General features: G+C 35.3%; 1 protein-coding gene across 1 annotated transcript; it reads right to left on the bottom strand.

Annotated features, from left to right (window-relative positions):
- Positions 1-2,038: 2,038 nt before the first annotated feature.
- On the bottom strand, positions 2,039-18,257 carry LOC127812229 (condensin-2 complex subunit H2). Its single transcript, XM_052352611.1, has 11 exons — positions 17,905-18,257; positions 17,725-17,824; positions 6,265-6,371; positions 5,906-6,048; positions 5,355-5,799; positions 5,095-5,267; positions 4,859-5,017; positions 4,665-4,763; positions 3,694-3,795; positions 3,441-3,596; positions 2,039-2,794 (listed from the first exon to the last, which is right to left on the bottom strand). The coding sequence occupies exons 1-11, from the start codon at positions 18,083-18,085 to the stop codon at positions 2,447-2,449; spliced, it is 2,013 nt and encodes a 670-aa protein (XP_052208571.1). The 5' UTR covers positions 18,086-18,257; the 3' UTR covers positions 2,039-2,446.
- Positions 18,258-19,552: the final 1,295 nt, after the last annotated feature.

Below are 19,552 nucleotides of genomic sequence, written 5' to 3'. Positions count from 1 at the left end.
CAGGTCAGCCGATGAAGGCACGCGGGATCTCCAACCACATTCTCCAATTCCACTCCTTATGAATAATTTATTTTTTATTTTAATTTTATTTAAAAAATAATACGTACTCCAACCATACTTTTTATTATTCTTTTTATTTCGCTTCCTACCCTACTTAATTATTAATAAATTTTAATTTTATTTATTTTATCTCACTTATAATTTTTATTACTACAAAATTTCTTAATTATTTAATAATTTAATAATAAATATGACAATATTAGATTTTTATAATATTTAATATATTTGTAAATAAATTTATTAATATTTTTTAAAAAACAATTATTTAACAACACACATAATTTTTATTACTATAAAATTTACATTGAATACACATACATAATCAATAATTAAATATACACATAAAATAAATAATTAAATACACAAAATAATCAAATATTGGCATACAAACAAATGTAATCAAATACACAAATTAATTAAATATTCACATACAAACAAATATATAATCAAATACACAAATTAATCAAAATATAATTAAAACTCAATACTTTAATATATACAAATTTTATATAAAATACATAATAAAAATCACAAACCCATAAAAATCACAAACCTATATAGAAAAGATAATCGCTGAATACTAAAGGAGGGAGTTGTCGTCGTCATTGTCACTGCTGGAGCTATCGCCACAACCGCTTATCCTCGCCAATGCTCTTTCTACTCTGCTGCTCCTTGCCGCAGCTACCTTACACTGCCTCGTTGGTGCTCCTTCTTCTCTATCGTCTCCTCTGCTACTGTTGGTAGCCGTCGCCACTGCTACTACTTTTCACCAGAGTTTTCTTCAACTTTCAGATGAAGTAGAGAGTCATTGGAGTCTTCTTCAAATCTTACAGATAGTCATTGGAGAAATATGAGAAGCTAAAAATCACTCATCAACTGTAGAGAGCTTTTTGAAACTCCTTAAAAATTTGAGAAGGAAATTGCTGGATAGGGAGTCCTATTGGAGAGGTTCCAATCATTTCCTCCTCAAAATTTGACTTAGAGAGGAAATTTTACCAACGTTAGAGATGGCCTTAGAGAGTTTTCGGATTATCGGCTTCACTACTTACAATTTATTGAATTAATTTATAAGGTATATATAACTTATTTTTTTACGTGTTACAATATTTACGAACTTAAATGTTACTAACATTATAAATTATTTTATTAGTATTTGTGATAAGATATCCTCAACTTTTTCAAATAAGGTCTTAGAAAATTTTTGTGTTAATCAAGTAAATTACTGATTTACCCTAAAAAAAAACACATATTTTCAATCTTTACCCTTCTTCATACTTATGCCTTCTTATCGTTGCTGTCACCTTACCCATCTTTGACTGTTGCCTCCTCCATGTTTCTCATCGACGTCCGCCTCTTCCATGTTTATCACCATCATCATCGTCCGTCATCCAATGCCGTCTTCTATCGTCGTCACCCCAGCCCATCGCCATCACCTGCATCTTCTCCATTGTTTATTATATATATATAACATATATATTTAATGTATATACACATATATATATTTTAATATATTTAATATTTTTATAAATTTTATTTATATTATTCAACAATATATCTATTTTTATCTTTTTGTCAAATTTTGATAGTTTATCAGCTGTTACAAACTAAATACATAACTATATAACTTATAACTTAAAATCACATTTATTCAAATACATTATCAACTTAAACACAACTCAACTTTTAAACTTTGCACACCTTAAAATTAAATACCTTATAAGTTACTTTTAAAAATGGTAACCCAAACATCTCTTATTGTGCCCCTGCCTGGTGCAAAGAAAAAACTTAGCTGAATTAGTTATAGCTCCGCTTATCTAAACTTTTTTATTATATACTCCACTTAAATATTTTTTTTTAGACACGGCAACAAGATTTTGATATTTTAGATAAAATTAAAAGCAAACGGATACCCATTACGAGGACAGCCCAGTGCCCCCACCTGCCCACCTGCTTGTACTCCTACTCTCCAAGTGAGAAATGACATTTTGATGAATCAAAATTCAATAGGATTCAAACTAAGATACAAAAATAGAAAGTTGTGCAGCTAGTAATTTACTCCTTGCTTCACAGGGGGCAGCAAATGAAGCAGAGAGAGCTTTAAATTCACCAGATGATATATACTGTTAATACTACAAGCAGCAGCCTCTTAAGAGTTATAATGATTTAAGGAGCCCCCAAAATATTACATTAGACAACAACAATTCACAACTAATTATTTGTTAGTTGGCAATCTAGCTAGACTTGTTGCAATGGTATGCTGCTTCCTGCTTACACATTGTCTTGGATGTCGTTCAACTGGGTGTGTTGAATTTCCTAACGCTGATCCGATGACGACAATCAGCTTACTTCGCTTGCAAACTAGTTTCGACTCGCCCTGCAGAATCTGTCAGTCGACTGGTTCAACCAGCCGGGACCTTCGCCTTCGCTTACCTTCGGGGGTGCACCTAACATTGCCGACCTTTCCTAGTTTTACCGAGAACTTGCAGTTCAACTGCGATGCCATGGATGTCGAGGCAGATCCTGGATGTGACAAGCTGACAGCGGGTTTATTCTCCTTCCCTGACTTGTCCTTCCTCATAGGTGATTTGGCTCTCTTCTTTGATGCCTGGAAATGACCTCCTCCTGGTCTCTTATCATGGCTGAGAAGCCGCACATAGAATGGATTGACGGCAGTGTAACAGACCGGCTCACTGCCCGTGTGACCCCTCTCCAGATTAACATTTCCATTGTTAACCTGAAAAAATTAATGGCAGTTAATGATTTCAGCCTACAACCAAGTAGAATTACAATATTGGATCTGTAAAAAAGTTTAGTTTTCGTTCTCTTTACTGTTTTCAAATCATTTTTAATTTTTAATTTTCTAAAATAATGAAAACGCATTCTCTTTCCTATTTTTTAAAATATATTTTTGAAAACAAAAAAAAATTATAAAGAAAACTCAAAACAACCAAAAGTTGTTTTAAATGTTTTTATGCAAAACACAAACTCTAAATTCAAAATACTTTTATTTATTTATTTATTCATATTTTATTATTATAATGAAAAAAATATTACAAAATTCATTAACTTTAAAACGTATATATTTTTTTAATAATATATTAACATTAAATATTTATAATTTACTTAATAATCAAATTTATTGAATAAAATATCATTAAAAAAATATTCAAAATTTCAAATAAAACGTGTTTTCTAATTTTCTGTTTTGAAAAATAGTTTTTCAAAATGATAAAGAGAACGCGTTTTTAATTTTCTAAAAACAGACTACCAAAATAAAAAACTGAAAATGAATTCAAAACTCAAAACTGAAAATTGAAAAGTAAAGAGAACGCAACCTTATTTTTTAGATTTATATACGGAATCTTTAGATAGAAAATTACCAGTTGCAGAAGAGCAGAGAAAGTTCGAGCAACATCTTCTTTCTCATGGCCCATAACAACATCTGCAAATGACATGATACTCCTCTCTGCATCCAGGGATAGCTTCTCCAAAATCCCTTCCCCGTATTCATGAATATCAAATGGTGGGCGTGAATCCTGCCAGGAAAAGGTTTTTCATCATTTGTTCAAGTCCATGAAACTGAAATCCAAAATGGTAAATTTTGTTGTGTGCATAAAACTGACGGCCTCTTACTTCCTCTTCCAAGTCCTTTTCAATTCTCTGTTTCCAAGTTGAGACACGAGCAGCTAATTCAGTCTGTTTCTCATTTTCAGCAATGCTAGCTAGGAGAGCATCCTAAATTCAAGACTCAAGAGGACATGTTAAGAACAGTTCTAATGCTGATAATCAAACAAAAAGATGGTCAAAAACAATATCAACTGAATGGATAGACAAACGATCTGTTCCAAGAAACCACCATATTTTTCTTCAGGTGCTATTTGAGAGCCTGGACTTATTCAACTGAAATGAAATGACATGCCCAAAGATAAAACCATGTGAAGTTGACTGTCAATTTATCATCATCATTACATGCCTTAATACCATTAAAGTCAGCTACATGGATTTCAACTCTCCAGACATCTATATCAATGATCATATTATCTGTAAAGCCATTATGTCTCATGTCATGACTGAGAGTTTTCTGCCAAGTTTTTGTTTTTAGATCTTCCGTTGCTCTTTCGCTACAAACTTCTTCAATCCCACTCTCTCTTCACAGGTGTCTCTACAGGTCCACTTCTTTCATGCACAAACCATCTTTAATTGCATCTGGCAAATATTATTTCCAATAGGCCTAGCTCCAATCTTATTATGAATAATATCATTACTAATTTTTCTTTTTCTTATATAGCCATACATCTATCATAACATACTCATCTTAGTTATCACGCTCCTGCCATATAGGTTTATTGTTCTTAGGCCTGCTTCTTCTATAATTATGTGAAACTGCTATTGTACAACAGCATGAATAAGCATGCCAATCTCTTTCATATACGTGCAAGTTTGCAACAGTCATTTAAGATTGAAAGTAGGAGAATTGGTGAAGAAAAACGTAATATGACCAGCAAAACTTTTGCCAGTCCACTCCCCAGCACAGACAGAGGGGAAGTGGGGATTGGTATCATGACAAAGCATGCAATATAAAAATAAATCGAATCTAATCTTACCAGGTGAGATCGGCAAAGATCTTCTAGGCTAGCCTGAGAACTTGGATCATCATGTCCATAAATATTGTTCATATGAAAGCAAACATCACCTTCATCATGCTGCATAAATATCAACACATGAGCATTCTATGATAATTGCTTACTTTCCCATTAACAGCTTCCTGATACAATAACATATAATTGATTTGCCTAACCTTTTCAGGTTGTGAAGGTACTTCTTCATACTCGCATTTACCCTCGGGCATGTCAAAATCAGGGCCTCCATCATCATATTCATTGTCTTCATTATTGTCCTTGGGATTAAAAAATGCATCACAGCTTTTGTGGTTGCCATGAATGAGTGAATGTCTCAGCTGTAGATAAAACATGCAGCATCATAACCACTATTAGATCATTTAACGCGACAACATTACAGGGTAAAGAAACCAACCTTCTCATATAATGGAGGTGATTCAGATTCTTGCCTCTCTGAGGCACAATGGCTTGCTTCCCATGCTTTGGCGAGCTCTAAACTAATGGTGCCATGCATTCTAGCAAGAGGGAAATCCTTAGTTATAGGGACTCGTTTAGTGGAACTGATCCCTTGCCTTCTGATAGATTTCACTGTTCAAAACCAGAAAGAAGAACAATTTAGTGCATGAGAAACAAGAGCGAGAAATTAAGCAAGCAAAGAAACAAAAGTTTAGGAACCTTTCTTAAAGGGTTTTACTCTTAAACTCCCTGGTTCATGTGGATTCAAAGGCTTCCATGGATCATCTTCACCATCTGAATCATCCAAGTCCCAAGATTCCGAGTATCTATCATCCAGTTCTGATCCATGCATGTTGTTTTTGGGAATATCCCAGTCAGGAGGATCAGGCATGGCATTACCGCCACTAAATTCAAAGCCATGGTCACTTGAAGCAGAATTGAGATTAGCATCCTGATTCTTTCCTGCTGATGATTTGCAGCCAGTTCCCACTGATCGATTATTGGGAGACTGAAAGCTCTTGCGAGATTTAGAAATTAGAGAGCCACCTCTATAGGTACCATTCTGCCCTTTACCAGCTCTATTATCCTTAAAGTAATTATCAACTGCTACTGCATCACATGGGTCTAATAGAATAAAATCCCGATAAATATCACTGGTTGACAGCTGAAGAATAAAAAAATCTAATTAAAAAGTTTATTCACCCTGATAGCAATCACAATGTGACACTTTCACAAAAAGAAAAAGAAAAGAAAAAAATAACTCTAGGTACCAGGTAAGACTCCAGTTCACTGCCATCACCACTAGTATCTAAGCAATCGCCTTCAAGCACAACTAGGTTCGCAGGAGGCTTCACAAAATGATTTAGTTGAGCATCTTTGCACAATGCACCATCCAAGGAGTTCTTAGCTTCAACTGCAACATACAAAATTTTAGTCAAAGAATGGACATGGTAAATCCTATTCTTTTTTACTTAACCAAAAAAAAAAATCCTATTCTTTTTTGGTAAGTGAAGCATCACTACCAAAAGAAGAAAGATATAAAACAAAGCTCAAGATGCCACCCTCAAGAGGTTTATAAGGCAAACCAAATGGCAAAACCATCAAAAGAATATTCATGGTACTAGGCCACCTGGAATGTTGTCATAACCCCAAAAGTCATCATTTTCTTCCTCAGGTACTGCACAAGGAACTCTTTCTTCTGGTTGGACTGATGGACCCCCTGATTGGTCTTGTTGCCTGTTCAAACACCTAACACTCAGTAAGAATGACATTTGTAGTCTCTCAGTGTTTGTTATTTCACATATCTTATCCAATGGAACATTTTGATCAATGAATCAAATACCATTAACTATCCTATTAATGTTGATCACAAGTCTGGCTACAAATTACAAGATGATAAATGTATATATTATTCACAGGCTAAGAATTAAGAACGGATGCATCATGGAATATCAAGGATAGTTATAGCATTGAGGGTGGCATATATCTACTGACATTAACATAAGCATTATGTTCATGGCACCTTATTTATGAATTTTAGTAATGGTTAAAAGATACGGCCAAAAAATCACACAGAGGTGATTGGGCAAAATTGCATGGCACAAGAAGAGTCTCCACATGTCAACTGACGTAGCGTCTAGTGCGTGTGTGAAAAAACACACACCAAAATAAACCATTGAAAGAACAAACTTCAATGGCCGAATCTTGACTTTCAAGAAGACGCAAAAACAAGACTATTTTGCTAAGAAAACCCAAATAAGTTGCTGAAATTTGATTAAAAAAAACTTGATTACAAACTCTAGATCCTAAGCATATTTATAGTATTTGGCTAATCCAAATCCATCTAATATTTGTAAACAAAATCCAACTAAAATCCTAATAAAAATAAAATCCTAATCCAACATGAAATAGAATCCTAAATCAAGTAGAAACATGAAATTGAATCCTAAATCAAGTAGAATTCTAAAACTTAAGAAGTATTAAAATATTGTTCCGGTGTTACTATTCCGGTGATATTGTTCTGGTTTGGTCGGGTCGGACTTGGGTCGAGTCTTGATTGGTGACCGCATCATTCACCTTCACTTGAGAAAAAATTCAACCTCGAATTTTGATTTTGTTTGGACAAATCCATATCTAATAAGTACAAAGAGAGATTAGCCACATTGAATGTTTGGAAATACCCATATGATTAGGCGAATCCACAACATAAGCATTATCATTTATTTTCTTTGTAATCTTGTAAGGATCGTACTTCTTTGGCTTGAGCTTGTTCTGTTGTCCTGCTGGAATCCGTTTATTCTTTAAGAATATCATGACTTCATCTCCAATCTCAAATACCTTGTGTTTTCTATGCTTGTCAGCTATCGCCTTATACTTCTTATTTGTGCAACCTTTGCTTGACACCTTCCTGAACTGCTTGAACTTTTTTGCTAAGGGAACATGAGCAAAGACATTCCTCCCCTTCTTAGCCATATCTAGGTTGGCATGGGTCCAACCATCGCCATGTTTGTTGCCATCTGCCTCCATTGTATTATTATTGTTAGATTGAGGACGTTGAACATTCCATCTTGAGTGTTTTTCTAATATGGTAAATTTTATCATAGGTCCTTCTCTTTTCATCAGCTTTCTTGATTTTGACTCCTCAACAGCTTTCGAATTCTCTGTAGATTTTTCTTGCCTGGAGAAGTATTCTTTTGCAACTGTTTCGAATAGAGCCTTATTCCATGACTACCATCAGTCTCTCCATCACTTAAAATATTGATGCTTGAATCCTCATTTGGTCTAAGCACTTGATCAGCTATAGCAGCAGCTGCTATAACATTCTTAGTTTTAGAATCTAATTTCAAATTAATACCGAAAGTAGTTGCACTATCCGAGTTAACTAGCCTGGGAGATCCAACACCTCTATCCACAAAGAGATCCCTGTGACCATCTTGCTTTTGTAATCGCAGAGGTGAATATGTTCCTATTGCCTTCGATTCAACCATGCCAGAACTTGAATAAACTGTAGAAGAATCTGTTACCATGGCCTCCATCTCCTTTACAGTCACAAGCCGATCAGAAGAAACGCCACCATCATTGGGTTGTGAAGCAATGCCTGAGCACTCGGGACTAGAAAATACCCCAATATGAGTCAATAACCTTAGAGTTTCTATCATGTTAGCAACATAAATTAGACCTGAGTTTGTAGACGTTGAGGTTGCTAGGACAACATAATCTTCGAAATCAAGCTCCAAACTCATCGAAAAGTCATTCTTTAGTTTATACTCATCGTTTCCCCAACGGTTGTGTTGTTGCGCATTCCTCCTAGTCCCTTTACAACTAGGGTTGGCTATCATACGACCAAGATCATCCTCATCGTCGCTATCATCCATCATTGGTCTTCTAGGATTAATGAGCACAGGACTAATGGCTGGTCTTCCCAATTTAACGTAGCCGGCTTGATTCACGCCATTAATCCGATTCCGATTATCCTTAACTCGTTGTAATACGCCCAATTGGTTGCGGATTCGTTCCAATTGCTGCTCCATTGTACGAGTTATTTCCCGTTGTTCTTCGATTGCTCTCCAAACTGCGGGCAGCCCCCAATCACCGTCACGAGGCTGGTTGCTATTGTTACCTTCAAGATTGGCCATCTGATTGGTTGATGAACCACTCTGATACCACCTGACGCAGCGTGTAGCGTGAGTGTGAAGAAAACACACACCAAAACAAACCCTTGAAAGAACAAACTTCAATGGCCGAAGCTTGGCTTTCAAGAAGACGCAAAAACAAAACTGTTTTGCTAAGAAAACCCAAATAGGTTGCTGAAATTTAATTAAGAAAAACAGTTTTGTAAACATGGCAACATGAAGTAGAATCCTAATAAAAATAAAATCTTAATCCAACATGAAGTAGAATCCTAAATTAAGTAGAAATATGAAATTGAATCCTAAATCAAGTAGAATTCTAAAACTTAAGAAATATTAAAATATTGTTCCGGTGTTACTATTCCGGTGATACTGTTCCGGTTTGGTCGGGTCGGACTTGGGTCGGGTCTTGATTGGTGACCGCATCATCAACACATGAGAGGACTTATCTGAAGGGCTGCCACATGGCAAGATAAGAGAGAATGCTTATCCTCAGAGCTGCCACATGGCAAGAGGAGAGAAGACTTGTCGACTAGATGCCATGTGGCGTGATAAGAGAAGACCCTTTCCTGAGAAGGGTGACCCATGGCGGAACATGATTGGATCCACTACATGGAAGCATTGGAGATAGGTTCTGGAAAATTCCATCAATATCCAGTTTGTTGGAGATGGATGAAGATTTAAATTGTAGGGGTTGTAGATAAGAATCAGTAGGGGTGTTCTGGTTTTTTGTACGCATAGCCACGGGCTATAAATAAGGGTGACCTCCTCATTTGTATTCATTCCATTCTCAATAGAGTTTCTCAAAGGTTTCTTTTAAGCTCTCTTTTTTCTCTCTTATGCTCTCTTCACTTCTCGGGTGGTGGTTGTTCTAGCGGCGAAAGATCCCACAACAAGAGCGGGTCCGAAGAAAGGCTGAGTTAGCCATAATTAGGTATGGGGCTCAATAGAGACACTATTGACTGTAAAATAGGCATGACTCAACTATATGTTTGTGTGGAAGATGTTGCAATAAAACTTGAAGATTAAATTATTCCTAGAATATATAAGATAGGATATCTTAAATCAATTGTTTAGAAATGAAAAATTATTAAGAATGTTATTCATAGAACCAAGAAAAAATTATTAAAATATAGAAGTAAATCTAACATTTGAAGAGATTGTAAAAATCCCTTTCAAGCTAAAAGGAAAATTTCATTAGACAACTATAAACTATAAAGTCTATAATACTACTCTTGTTGTATGGATTAGAATGTTGGGCAATTAATATTTACTATGTGTAAAATATGACCATAATTGAAATGAGGATATTGCGATAAATGTAATACAAAATAAATTAAAAACAAAATTATTCATAATAAGATTGGAGTGCCCACTATTGAAAATAAGATGCATAGTAAGCAACAAAGATGATTAGGAATGTGAAAAAACCAACCGTTGCACTTTTGAATAGAAAAAGTTAGTAGCAAAGGAGGTAGGAAAAAAAAAACTTGGTGAAAAAACCACAATGGCCTTACAAAAGATACATATGCGGAGAAAGATAATTGGAGAGCTAAAATTCAAATAATCAAACCAACCTAGTAGAATTAAGGCTTCTGATGATGATCTCCCCACCTTTTGTGCACAAAAAAGAATGCACAGTACAAGAATGTAACTTAATTCATGACTTGTCAAGGACAAAATCCACTTGAAAGAACTAATGCTATCTTTGAACTTCAATAATGAATCTTAAAACAAACATGAAAAATTTGATAGCATAATCAAACTCTAAGCTGCGAATTGGTATTTAAAGTTTCAAAAACTGATTGTACTTTAAGGGCTGTGACAAGATCAATTCATGTGTGTGTGTGTGAGAGAGAGAGAGAGAGAGGGGGGGGGGGGGGGGGGGGGAGGTACAGCCAAAAGGAAATTATAGCAGCCAAGTGAAGCTTGATCGAAGGGGATAAATAGTGCATAACTATATATATATATATGCCAAACCAAAATTAAATAGAAATATGGCTTCGGAGCATGTTTTCACACATTACCTTGCAGATAATGCATGAAACTGCACTATTGGTGGCCACCGCTTGAAATTTATTGCTAATGTGATGAAATAATTTTTTTTAAGAAGTGATACAACTTGAGGAAAGGAGAATTACTAAGAAAGGATATAGATTTCAAACTTAGAGAAAACAAATATAGAAATAGATGACAATTGGTTTCAGAGAATGATTTGGAAGTTTAGGGGATTTTGGAGAATTGATATGTTAAGAAAGATAATAGTACATGCAAAAAATTTATAATTATTGACTATTCTATGCAACCAATAAATTTATGTCATTATTTATTTCTTTATGTTTGACAAGGCATTATGGAATCTTAATAATTGAAATACTCAATATAAAGGCCACTTATCATGATTGCAGTTTTATTTTTATTTTGGCAGATCAGGTAATTGGCTCTTTCACATTATTAGTGGTTTTTCATCTCATTAATTCTTTGCCCAAAACTTCTAATTATAATTGTTGTAAATTGGGGGGGGTTAAATGTTAGGTATGTTCTTGTATAACTGTTGGAATGTTTATGTAATCCATGAACAAGGGGGTCAAGCATGTGCTTTTGTAGAAGCATTATTTGTCATTTGCTTGAAAATGAATGGAAACTGAAGGGATTGAATCATAGTTGTAAAAGGCACACCCAGGCATGAGGTGTGTGCCTCTTCAGTACCAAGGTGCAGAGCCATCCAAAAGGCAGTGCATAGGTGAACACTTTAAATGCAGGCACAATCCATAGCTCATGTGCCTTATGGAGAACTCAAGAAGCACTACTTTTAGTCGATTTGTCATTGTAGAATTAGTTTTTTGTCGATATGAGTACGTATGTGTAGATCAGAAAGAGGCAAGGCTATCATCAGTGGTTGCAGAAGAGATTTCATGTGCTGGGTACCTTATGGGCATGAGGCTCACGTGCCAACAAAGAGGTCACAGGTGTGGGCACATGAGACTCGGGCTTACTACCACCTACTTTCATTGTTGGGGTTGCCAGAAGCAAGAGAACCTCTGGCAACCTATTATCTAGTTCTTATTGTTTTGTTTTTTTGTTTTGATTTTTCCTTGCTGCTGCAGTGCTGCTTTTTTTTTTTTTTTTTCCCTTTGATTTTTTCTGTTATGTTTTGTTTTCTGATCCAATTTCTCTTTTAAATTTGTTCTGCTTCTTTTAATTTTCAACTAATTCATATTATTTTCAATGTTATTTCTTTTTATATGGTGAAACTTATAGTTTTCAACTAGTTTAGATTATTTCCAGTTTTATTTTCTTTTATGGTGTTTTCTATTTCAAAAGTTTGACCTTATGTTGTTTTTCAATCAATTAAGTTTCTTGTAATGTAATTTTTCTTTTTTGTGCAACTATATTAAAAACTAAATGTTTATTTGTTTTTTAACATTTAGATTTGAGTTAAATGGCTAGACTTCTAGTATTTGTTGAACACTACTAGTTGATACCATGATGTTGGTTATTTGTTATTTATGATTTTATTTGTTTGTGTTTGTCTCTAGCATCCATGAGAACTAAGCATCTTTGAGCCTCCTTGCACCTTGTGCCTTTGACAAATATGGACTAAATAACTAATATCCAACTACATTCCGGAAAGTCTTTGGAGATAAATACATTAACACATAGTCTTGCCTATTCTAGGCCCTCACCACGAGGCATATATGTGGTTTCCGACCATGAGGGTCAACATCATCCTAGCCAAATACTTTATTATTGCAAATGAAACAGCTAATTCTTTAACAATTGTCCTTTGAGTCATCCATGTATGTTTTGTCCTGTATGTGAAACATTAAGTTTCGATTGCACTTTTATATTTAGTTATAATGCATATGAGGTTGCACTCATCATTATTATTCATCAACATTTCAAATGTAAAAGATGATGAAGTTTAGGGGATTTGATGGGCAGAGTGTTTTGAATACATTAGCTCTGCTAATTTATTCATTTACTTATTTTCTTATTTTAGGATGATAAAGACATTTGTTTAGCTAGCTAAAATTATAAATTCTTGACTTTTTTATTTTGAAATGAATGTTCAGAAAGACCTTGCTAGAAAGTTGAATAATTAGATTATTTTAAGTTTGTTAATGATAATTTTCAATCATAGACAAAGAATTTTATTTGAAATGAATTGGCCTTGCACTTTTATTTTCAAACATGCAGCATTGTTACACACCCATGTATAAATTTGGATATATGACAAGAAATGCCCTCAATACTTTTAATGTTGAAGATGTTCCTTTTATTTATAACTAGCCGCAAGCTTAGATATGTAGTTATTGCTAGCATAAAACTCATCGAACCAAACATCAAACATGATGTAGATTCACAACAGTACTCAATCCCATAGGTCCAGACCATCTAAACCACAACTCTGCACCTTAATTTCATAGGCACCATTCAAACCTTATTTTATATCATCTCATTTTTCTTTTTCATTTTTTTTCTTTGTATGACCACAGAGCCAAGGTATTCAAGGGCAAAAGAAACTATGACAATGCATCACTGATTAGTGGTTAAATATGTCAAATATTATCATATTTTCATCCATTTTCTATCTATTAAATAAGATAATTTGGCATGTTTATTTATTTTTGCAAGGACTTATGGAAATTGTGCCTAAGCCATGCAAATAGCGTAAGTGATCAAAGTCACACCTAGGTGTGTGGAGAGAGAACATCCGGATGTTACTCAACACATCCGGATGACCATCCAAGGCCATCCAGATATGAAGATGCTGCATCCGGATGTCCCTCAATGCATTCGGATACAAATGAAGAAGCTGCCAAGAGAGATATTCGGATACCTCACAACATATCTGGATATGAAAAGTATATATATCCGGATGTCCCTCAACACATCCGGATACAAGAGCAAAATCCGAAGAAGATACATCCGGATATCATACAACATATCCAGATATTAATGAAGCCTCATCCGGATGCGTCACTAAAGCATCCGGATACAAGACACAACACTCGCGCAACACATCCGGATATCCCACAACGTATCCAGATATCAAAGAGAAGAGGCAAAGACTAACATCCGAATACCCCACAACGTATCCGAATATTAGTGAAATCATGTCCGGATATTACATTACATAACCGGATGCACGAGAAATAATTGCACAGAGCACACCTTCACACGATGGGAACAAATTGAGTATAGATATGCTTTACATCTGAAAAGAGAGCATGAGTAGAAAGTCTTTTGCAGAAGCATGGGTAGAGGAATAATGAAAAATGAAAAAGAACTGTCGGGAGATTTGAAAATTGAGAGTTCTGTTAGAAAAAAAAATAGAAAGAAATATAAAGGGACTAATGCTCATGGGAGGGGGGATTATTTATTATTATTTTTTGGATAGAATTTTCTAAAGGTTTTGCCAGATAGTGGCTATCACCAAAGTCTCCTCACGAGTTACTTGGAAGCAGAGACGCAGCTACTCTAAAATTTTTCTGGTTGTTTTATTTTCTTTCTTTTCTTGCAATGTTCTTTTCTTCCATTTTCGATTAAACAGATTCATCTTGTCTTTCTTCAAGAAACTCCATCACAAGCACTTTCAGTTATGTAAGTTCATTTGCACCTTTGATTTTCAAAGTTAAGTTCTTGACACTTTAAACACTACAAATTACACACTAAAGGTTTACATTTTGTAATTTTATGTTTCTTCCATGCTCTGTAATCCCTTGGATATAATAATAGAGATTTATGGCTGAGCAATCCAATGCCATAGATTGTCCAAAATAATCAAACCCCATATGCATGAATAGAAATCTAGTTAACTTAAGTGTTGTGTGTGCATTGAATTTTTGGATCTAAATTATAAGCATAAGCCTAGTTTAGAGTCTCTATATCATGTATGGAGGTTACTAAGACTGGAAATGCCATTATTCCTAGATTCAAGTGAATTATTTTATGCATATTGAATGTATCTTAATTTATGATAGTTATTTAACTTAGAATTTCTCATATCATATATGGAATTTACTAAATCTAGAGCTATCATCATCTTGGAGTACATTTTAATAGCAGAACCTTGCAAATTTGTCCAGATTTGTGTTTTAGTTATCTAGCTATTAGGAAATCATGGGATTGGTATTGAATTTGCTTTGACTCAAGGGTCTCTACACTTAGTTACAGTTGACTTCATTTTGTAATCCTTAGCTTAGTCAAATACACTACTTTTCAAATTCAAAAATTCTGGTATAATTATTTACTTCCAACAACAATTTCCCAGTAAATCGACCTGAACTCATCCAGAAATTAAATTTGTACTACACGTTTACTCGTACTCTGACGAGTATAAACACCTCATCTTATTTTCAATAAATAGCATATTAATTGTTGAGTGAGTGTTACAGTCAATAACCCAAGCCATTCAAAGTGCTCACCAGAGCAAATCAAGGCACACAATTGGAAAAAAAATAATAAATATATTTAATATGAAAAATGCAATCATTAATGCATATAATAGTAAAACATCTAAAATGCTCTCAAATACAAACAAAAAATATTCAATATTCTTTAATTAGCAAGCAATATAACAAGCAACCAATATTCAATTTTCAAAAGCTAATTTAAGCAGCAAACAATATTCACTATTGTATTCAACTCTATTTCAGCAACAAACACAAAAAATATAAAATGATAACACCAAAAAGAAGATGAGAGACGAAAGCTTCATTTGAAATTCAAAAGAAAAACAAGGCTGCTTTCAATAGTTCAAGAAAACCCACAGCAAATCCATCTAAATGTCACAAGGAGACAAGGAAGTTGTAAGAAAGGTATGCCACAAGCCATCATGCACCAAGAATTCCTAGCATGTAACATCTTGTATCGAGTGATAGAAAGGACCGGAACAACTTACTCTGATTGTAATACTCCAAGAGCCCAGAGAAAGGTAGTATATATCGAGGATAAGTAAGAAAGAAAACAACACCAACTAGATACCTTTTAGGCTGAATGTAGGCACAGAACTCCGGGGTTAAGCGTGCTTGAGCTGGGGAAGCTCAAGGATGGGTGACCCCCTGGGAAGTTCGCATGAGCTCATCAAGGTAAGTTGTTCTGGTCCTTTCTATCACTTGATACAGGATGTTACAGGTGGTATCAAAGCCGAGCCCCGAGCCTTTGAGCGGGATGGTGGGGCAAACCTTAGCAAGGGCGCTGAGTCCCTAAAGGGGGGTGCGTGTAAGCACCTTAGGCGAATCCCATATCGGCCATGCAAAGGGGGGAGATCTGGGACCAATTGTAAAGTCGCATGACGGAGAATGTAATACCCCAAGAGTCCAGAGAATGGTAGTATATATCGAGAATAAGTAAGGAAAAAAACAACACTAGCTGGATACCTTTTGAGCTGAATGTAGGCACGGAACTCCAGGGTTAAGCGTATTTGAACTGGGGAAGCTCAAGGATGGGTGACCCCCTGGGAAGTTCGTGTAGCCCCATCAGTGTAACATCCCACATCGAATAATAGGAAGGATCAGAACAACTTACCCTGATGGGCTTACGTGAACTTCCCAGAAGGTCACCCATTCTTAAGTTTCTCCAACTCAAGCACGCTTAATCCGGGAGTTCTTTACCAACATTCAACCCAAAAGGTATTTAGCTAGTGTTATTTCTTTTCTTACTTATCCTCGATATATACTACCCTTCTCTGGACTCTTGGGGTATTACATGGCATGTGGTGGCCCCAACTAACCCCTGACAAATGCTCTCAACGTTGCCTCACTCAGATGTACTTGATGGTGGCCATGACAAATATAAAAAGTATGAAACTGTCACGACCATGAATTAGGAAGTTTCTTTTTTCAATTGTTATATCTTTATTCAGTTATTATTTATAGTTATGTATTAGGGTAGTTAGGTGAGGTGGAGTAGTGGAGTGGTGGAAGTAGAAGTGATAACTGTTGTAACTAGAAAAAAAACTATTGGTTAGCTTTATATATAAAGCTGTAACCCCACAATGTTAGGATTAGGAATGAATTATTAAGAAGATTATTGAAATCTCTCTGTTCTCCCTCAATTCTGTCTATTTTCTCCCCCATTTCACCTAGTTTTCTCCCTACTTTTTGTTAGCTTACCCCCCATTTATGTCTGTTCTCCCTATTATTATGTCTATTTTCCCATATTTCTATCAGTTTTCTCCCTCAATTCCAATTCTATCTTCAAAGGAAATATCAAGTTAGGGCTAGGGTCCTGACAGAAACATGTGGAAAATCAAAAGAAACTCAGATTGCTTTGTGTTGATTTACCTAGATGAGTGCTTGCAATGCGTGACGGCTAACAGCTCAAAAAGGCACTAGCCTAAGTGAAGGAGCCTCACCTGGCATTCCACAAGGTGTTTCTACAGCGCCTTGCTGCGCTCAAGTGCCTCTCTCGCCTTTGACCAAACTGTGCACATCTACTGTAAATTTCTCATTTCAACTAACCAAATTTCAACTATGCCAAACATTCTAAGCTATATAGCAAAGACGGTCTTATAGCCATCCAATAAAACAACTATATCAACTCTAATAAATCCTGTGATGAAGATCTTGTCAAACACATAATTTGATTCCAAAAGAAATTATTACATAAACACCTGGAAATAATCTTTCAGACACCTCATGCATATCCTCATGAAACAATAACTGGATTTATTAGATTGAAAAGCCTAGCTGCATAAATTTTTCTTCCAACCCAATCGCAAATCTCTTTAAGCATTTCCAACAACCTTTACTTTCACAATATGTCCTCGTGTAGATAGTTTTTAAAACCAGTAGAATTAGACAGCGCTACGTGGTCCATATAAAGGTTGATCATCAGCTTAAGTCAATGAATGGAAAGATCACGTGGAATTCATAATTTGGAAACCATAACTACCAAAAATGAAATCAGACATCAATTTGCACAATTGATCAACAATATGGCTAAAGCCAAACCTTTTATTAGAGATGAATTCCAAGGCATGTAGAACCAGCGAGTAAAGATATTCAACCTTCCGACTATACACCTGAATCGAACCCTGAAGGAGCAGGGCAGCTACACAAACCCGAAAAAGTAAAATCACACCCAAAAGGAAATCAACAACTCAAGAACTACACAATTTGGAAGATACAAACCCTCAGCGAAGTTCACAGGGAAGTGGGCGTGGTCCTCGCCGGCAATCTCGCCGGAGCAAATTTTCAACAGATACTCTTCAAGGTTCTTGGCGAGATCAACAGCCCAGTTGGACTCAAGGTCCCGAAGTGGCTGCACTGACTGGAACCGGCCCCCGCTCTGTTCTTCCAAATCGCTACTCATTTTCTGGCGGGCGAATCGGACCGTCCATGTCAGCGCTACTCGCAGTTCATCTGAAAACCCAAAAAAACTCTTGAATTTGGAGCGTAAACCACAGAAATTGGGTTAGGGTTTCGGAAGCAAATACAAGAAAATGGAGAGAGAGAGAGAGAGAGAGGAGAGAGAAAGGGATTCAAATGCGTTGGATAAATTTGTTTTGGCGCCCGTTACATCTTCCCGAGAGGACAAAGATTTTCGTGGGCTTGGGCTGTAGTACGGACCAGACCACTAGGCTGGAAATAATGAAGGCCTCAACCAATCTGGCTAATGGGCTTGGGCCTAAGCTTGCTCGGCTTAGGCTATGATAAAAAAACATTATCCGTGCAAGTCTGCAACAGTAATATTTATGATATTTGATTAAGAACTTTACATAAACTACACTTTAATTTTACCTTTTTTTAGTTTATCAAGGTTAAGTGGGTCCCTCACTTTTAAATAACTGTATTTTTATGTGAGTTTTCTCGATTAGAGAGGGATGTAACGGCAATCAACAAGAATATACAATAAGACATCATGAGACACTGAGAATGCAACGACAATGGTGATGCAACGAGACGACAAGGATGCAACAGCGACAATAAGAGTGAGGGAAGCCAGGAGAGAGATGAGATGGGTTAGGAGAAGTGGAGAGACACCCAAAATAACTTTTTTACCCCCAAACTAAAAGCATATTCAATGAATGCGACAATTGCAATTTAGCGCAGAAACCTCTCCAACAAATACAGCAAAATGGTGTTGGGCACAATTTTTAATCACCAAATTTGGTGTTGAGTGAATAGTATAATACCAAATTTGATATTATATTATTCATCAACACTAAATTTTCTTTTTCATTTTATTTTTAATTTTACCCCTTTTTGTATAATTTCAAAACAATTTATTCCCTTTATATCTTTTATCACTTTTATTATATTTGTATAATTTGATTAATAATTAGAAATATAAATTAAATTGTTACAAAAAAATATATATACAGATAAAAATATTTTATTAAGATCAATAAAATGAATATAATATTAAATATATTTATTATATTATATTATATTTATTATTAATCAAAATATACAAATAAAATACCTATTATTAATCAAAATATATAATATTGAATATATTTTAAAACAACTTATTTTTTTTATTTTTAATTATATTATATTAATTAAATTAATTAATTAATATTTATTTATAAAATATTCTTTAAAAATTCTCTTTTACACTAAATATTATACATCGGAGACAACAGGATGTTAAAAACATTGGAGATGCTCTATCTGAGGGTAAAGTTACCCTGCGTAAAATCGGGTGCACAAAATCGCACTCACATCCTTGTCGCCCGCCTTGCCGCTGGATCCTTCTCTCTCCGCGGCAGTCAGCAAGGTGGCGAGCATGCAGCAGCAGCGACGAATAAATTAAGAACGATCCGCTGACATTTAA

The sequence above is a fragment of the Diospyros lotus genome, chromosome 10, assembly GCF_014633365.1.
Source record: "Diospyros lotus cultivar Yz01 chromosome 10, ASM1463336v1, whole genome shotgun sequence".
NCBI lineage: Eukaryota > Viridiplantae > Streptophyta > Magnoliopsida > Ericales > Ebenaceae > Diospyros > Diospyros lotus.
This window is presented reverse-complemented; position numbering and strand designations above follow the sequence as displayed.

Bases quoted from the DNA above. Each gene is read 5' to 3' on its own strand.
- LOC127812229 (XM_052352611.1), bottom strand. From the start codon at position 18,085: ATGAGTAGCGATTTGGAAGAACAGAGCGGGGGCCGGTTCCAGTCAGTG. The intron at 6,372-17,724 runs GTTTGGCTTTAG...GTGTTTGAACAG, and splicing joins GAATTCATCTCTAATAAAAG to GCAACAAGACCAATCAGGGG. The intron at 5,268-5,354 runs GTTCCTAAACTT...GGTTTTGAACAG, and splicing joins AGTAAAACCCTTTAAGAAAG to TGAAATCTATCAGAAGGCAA.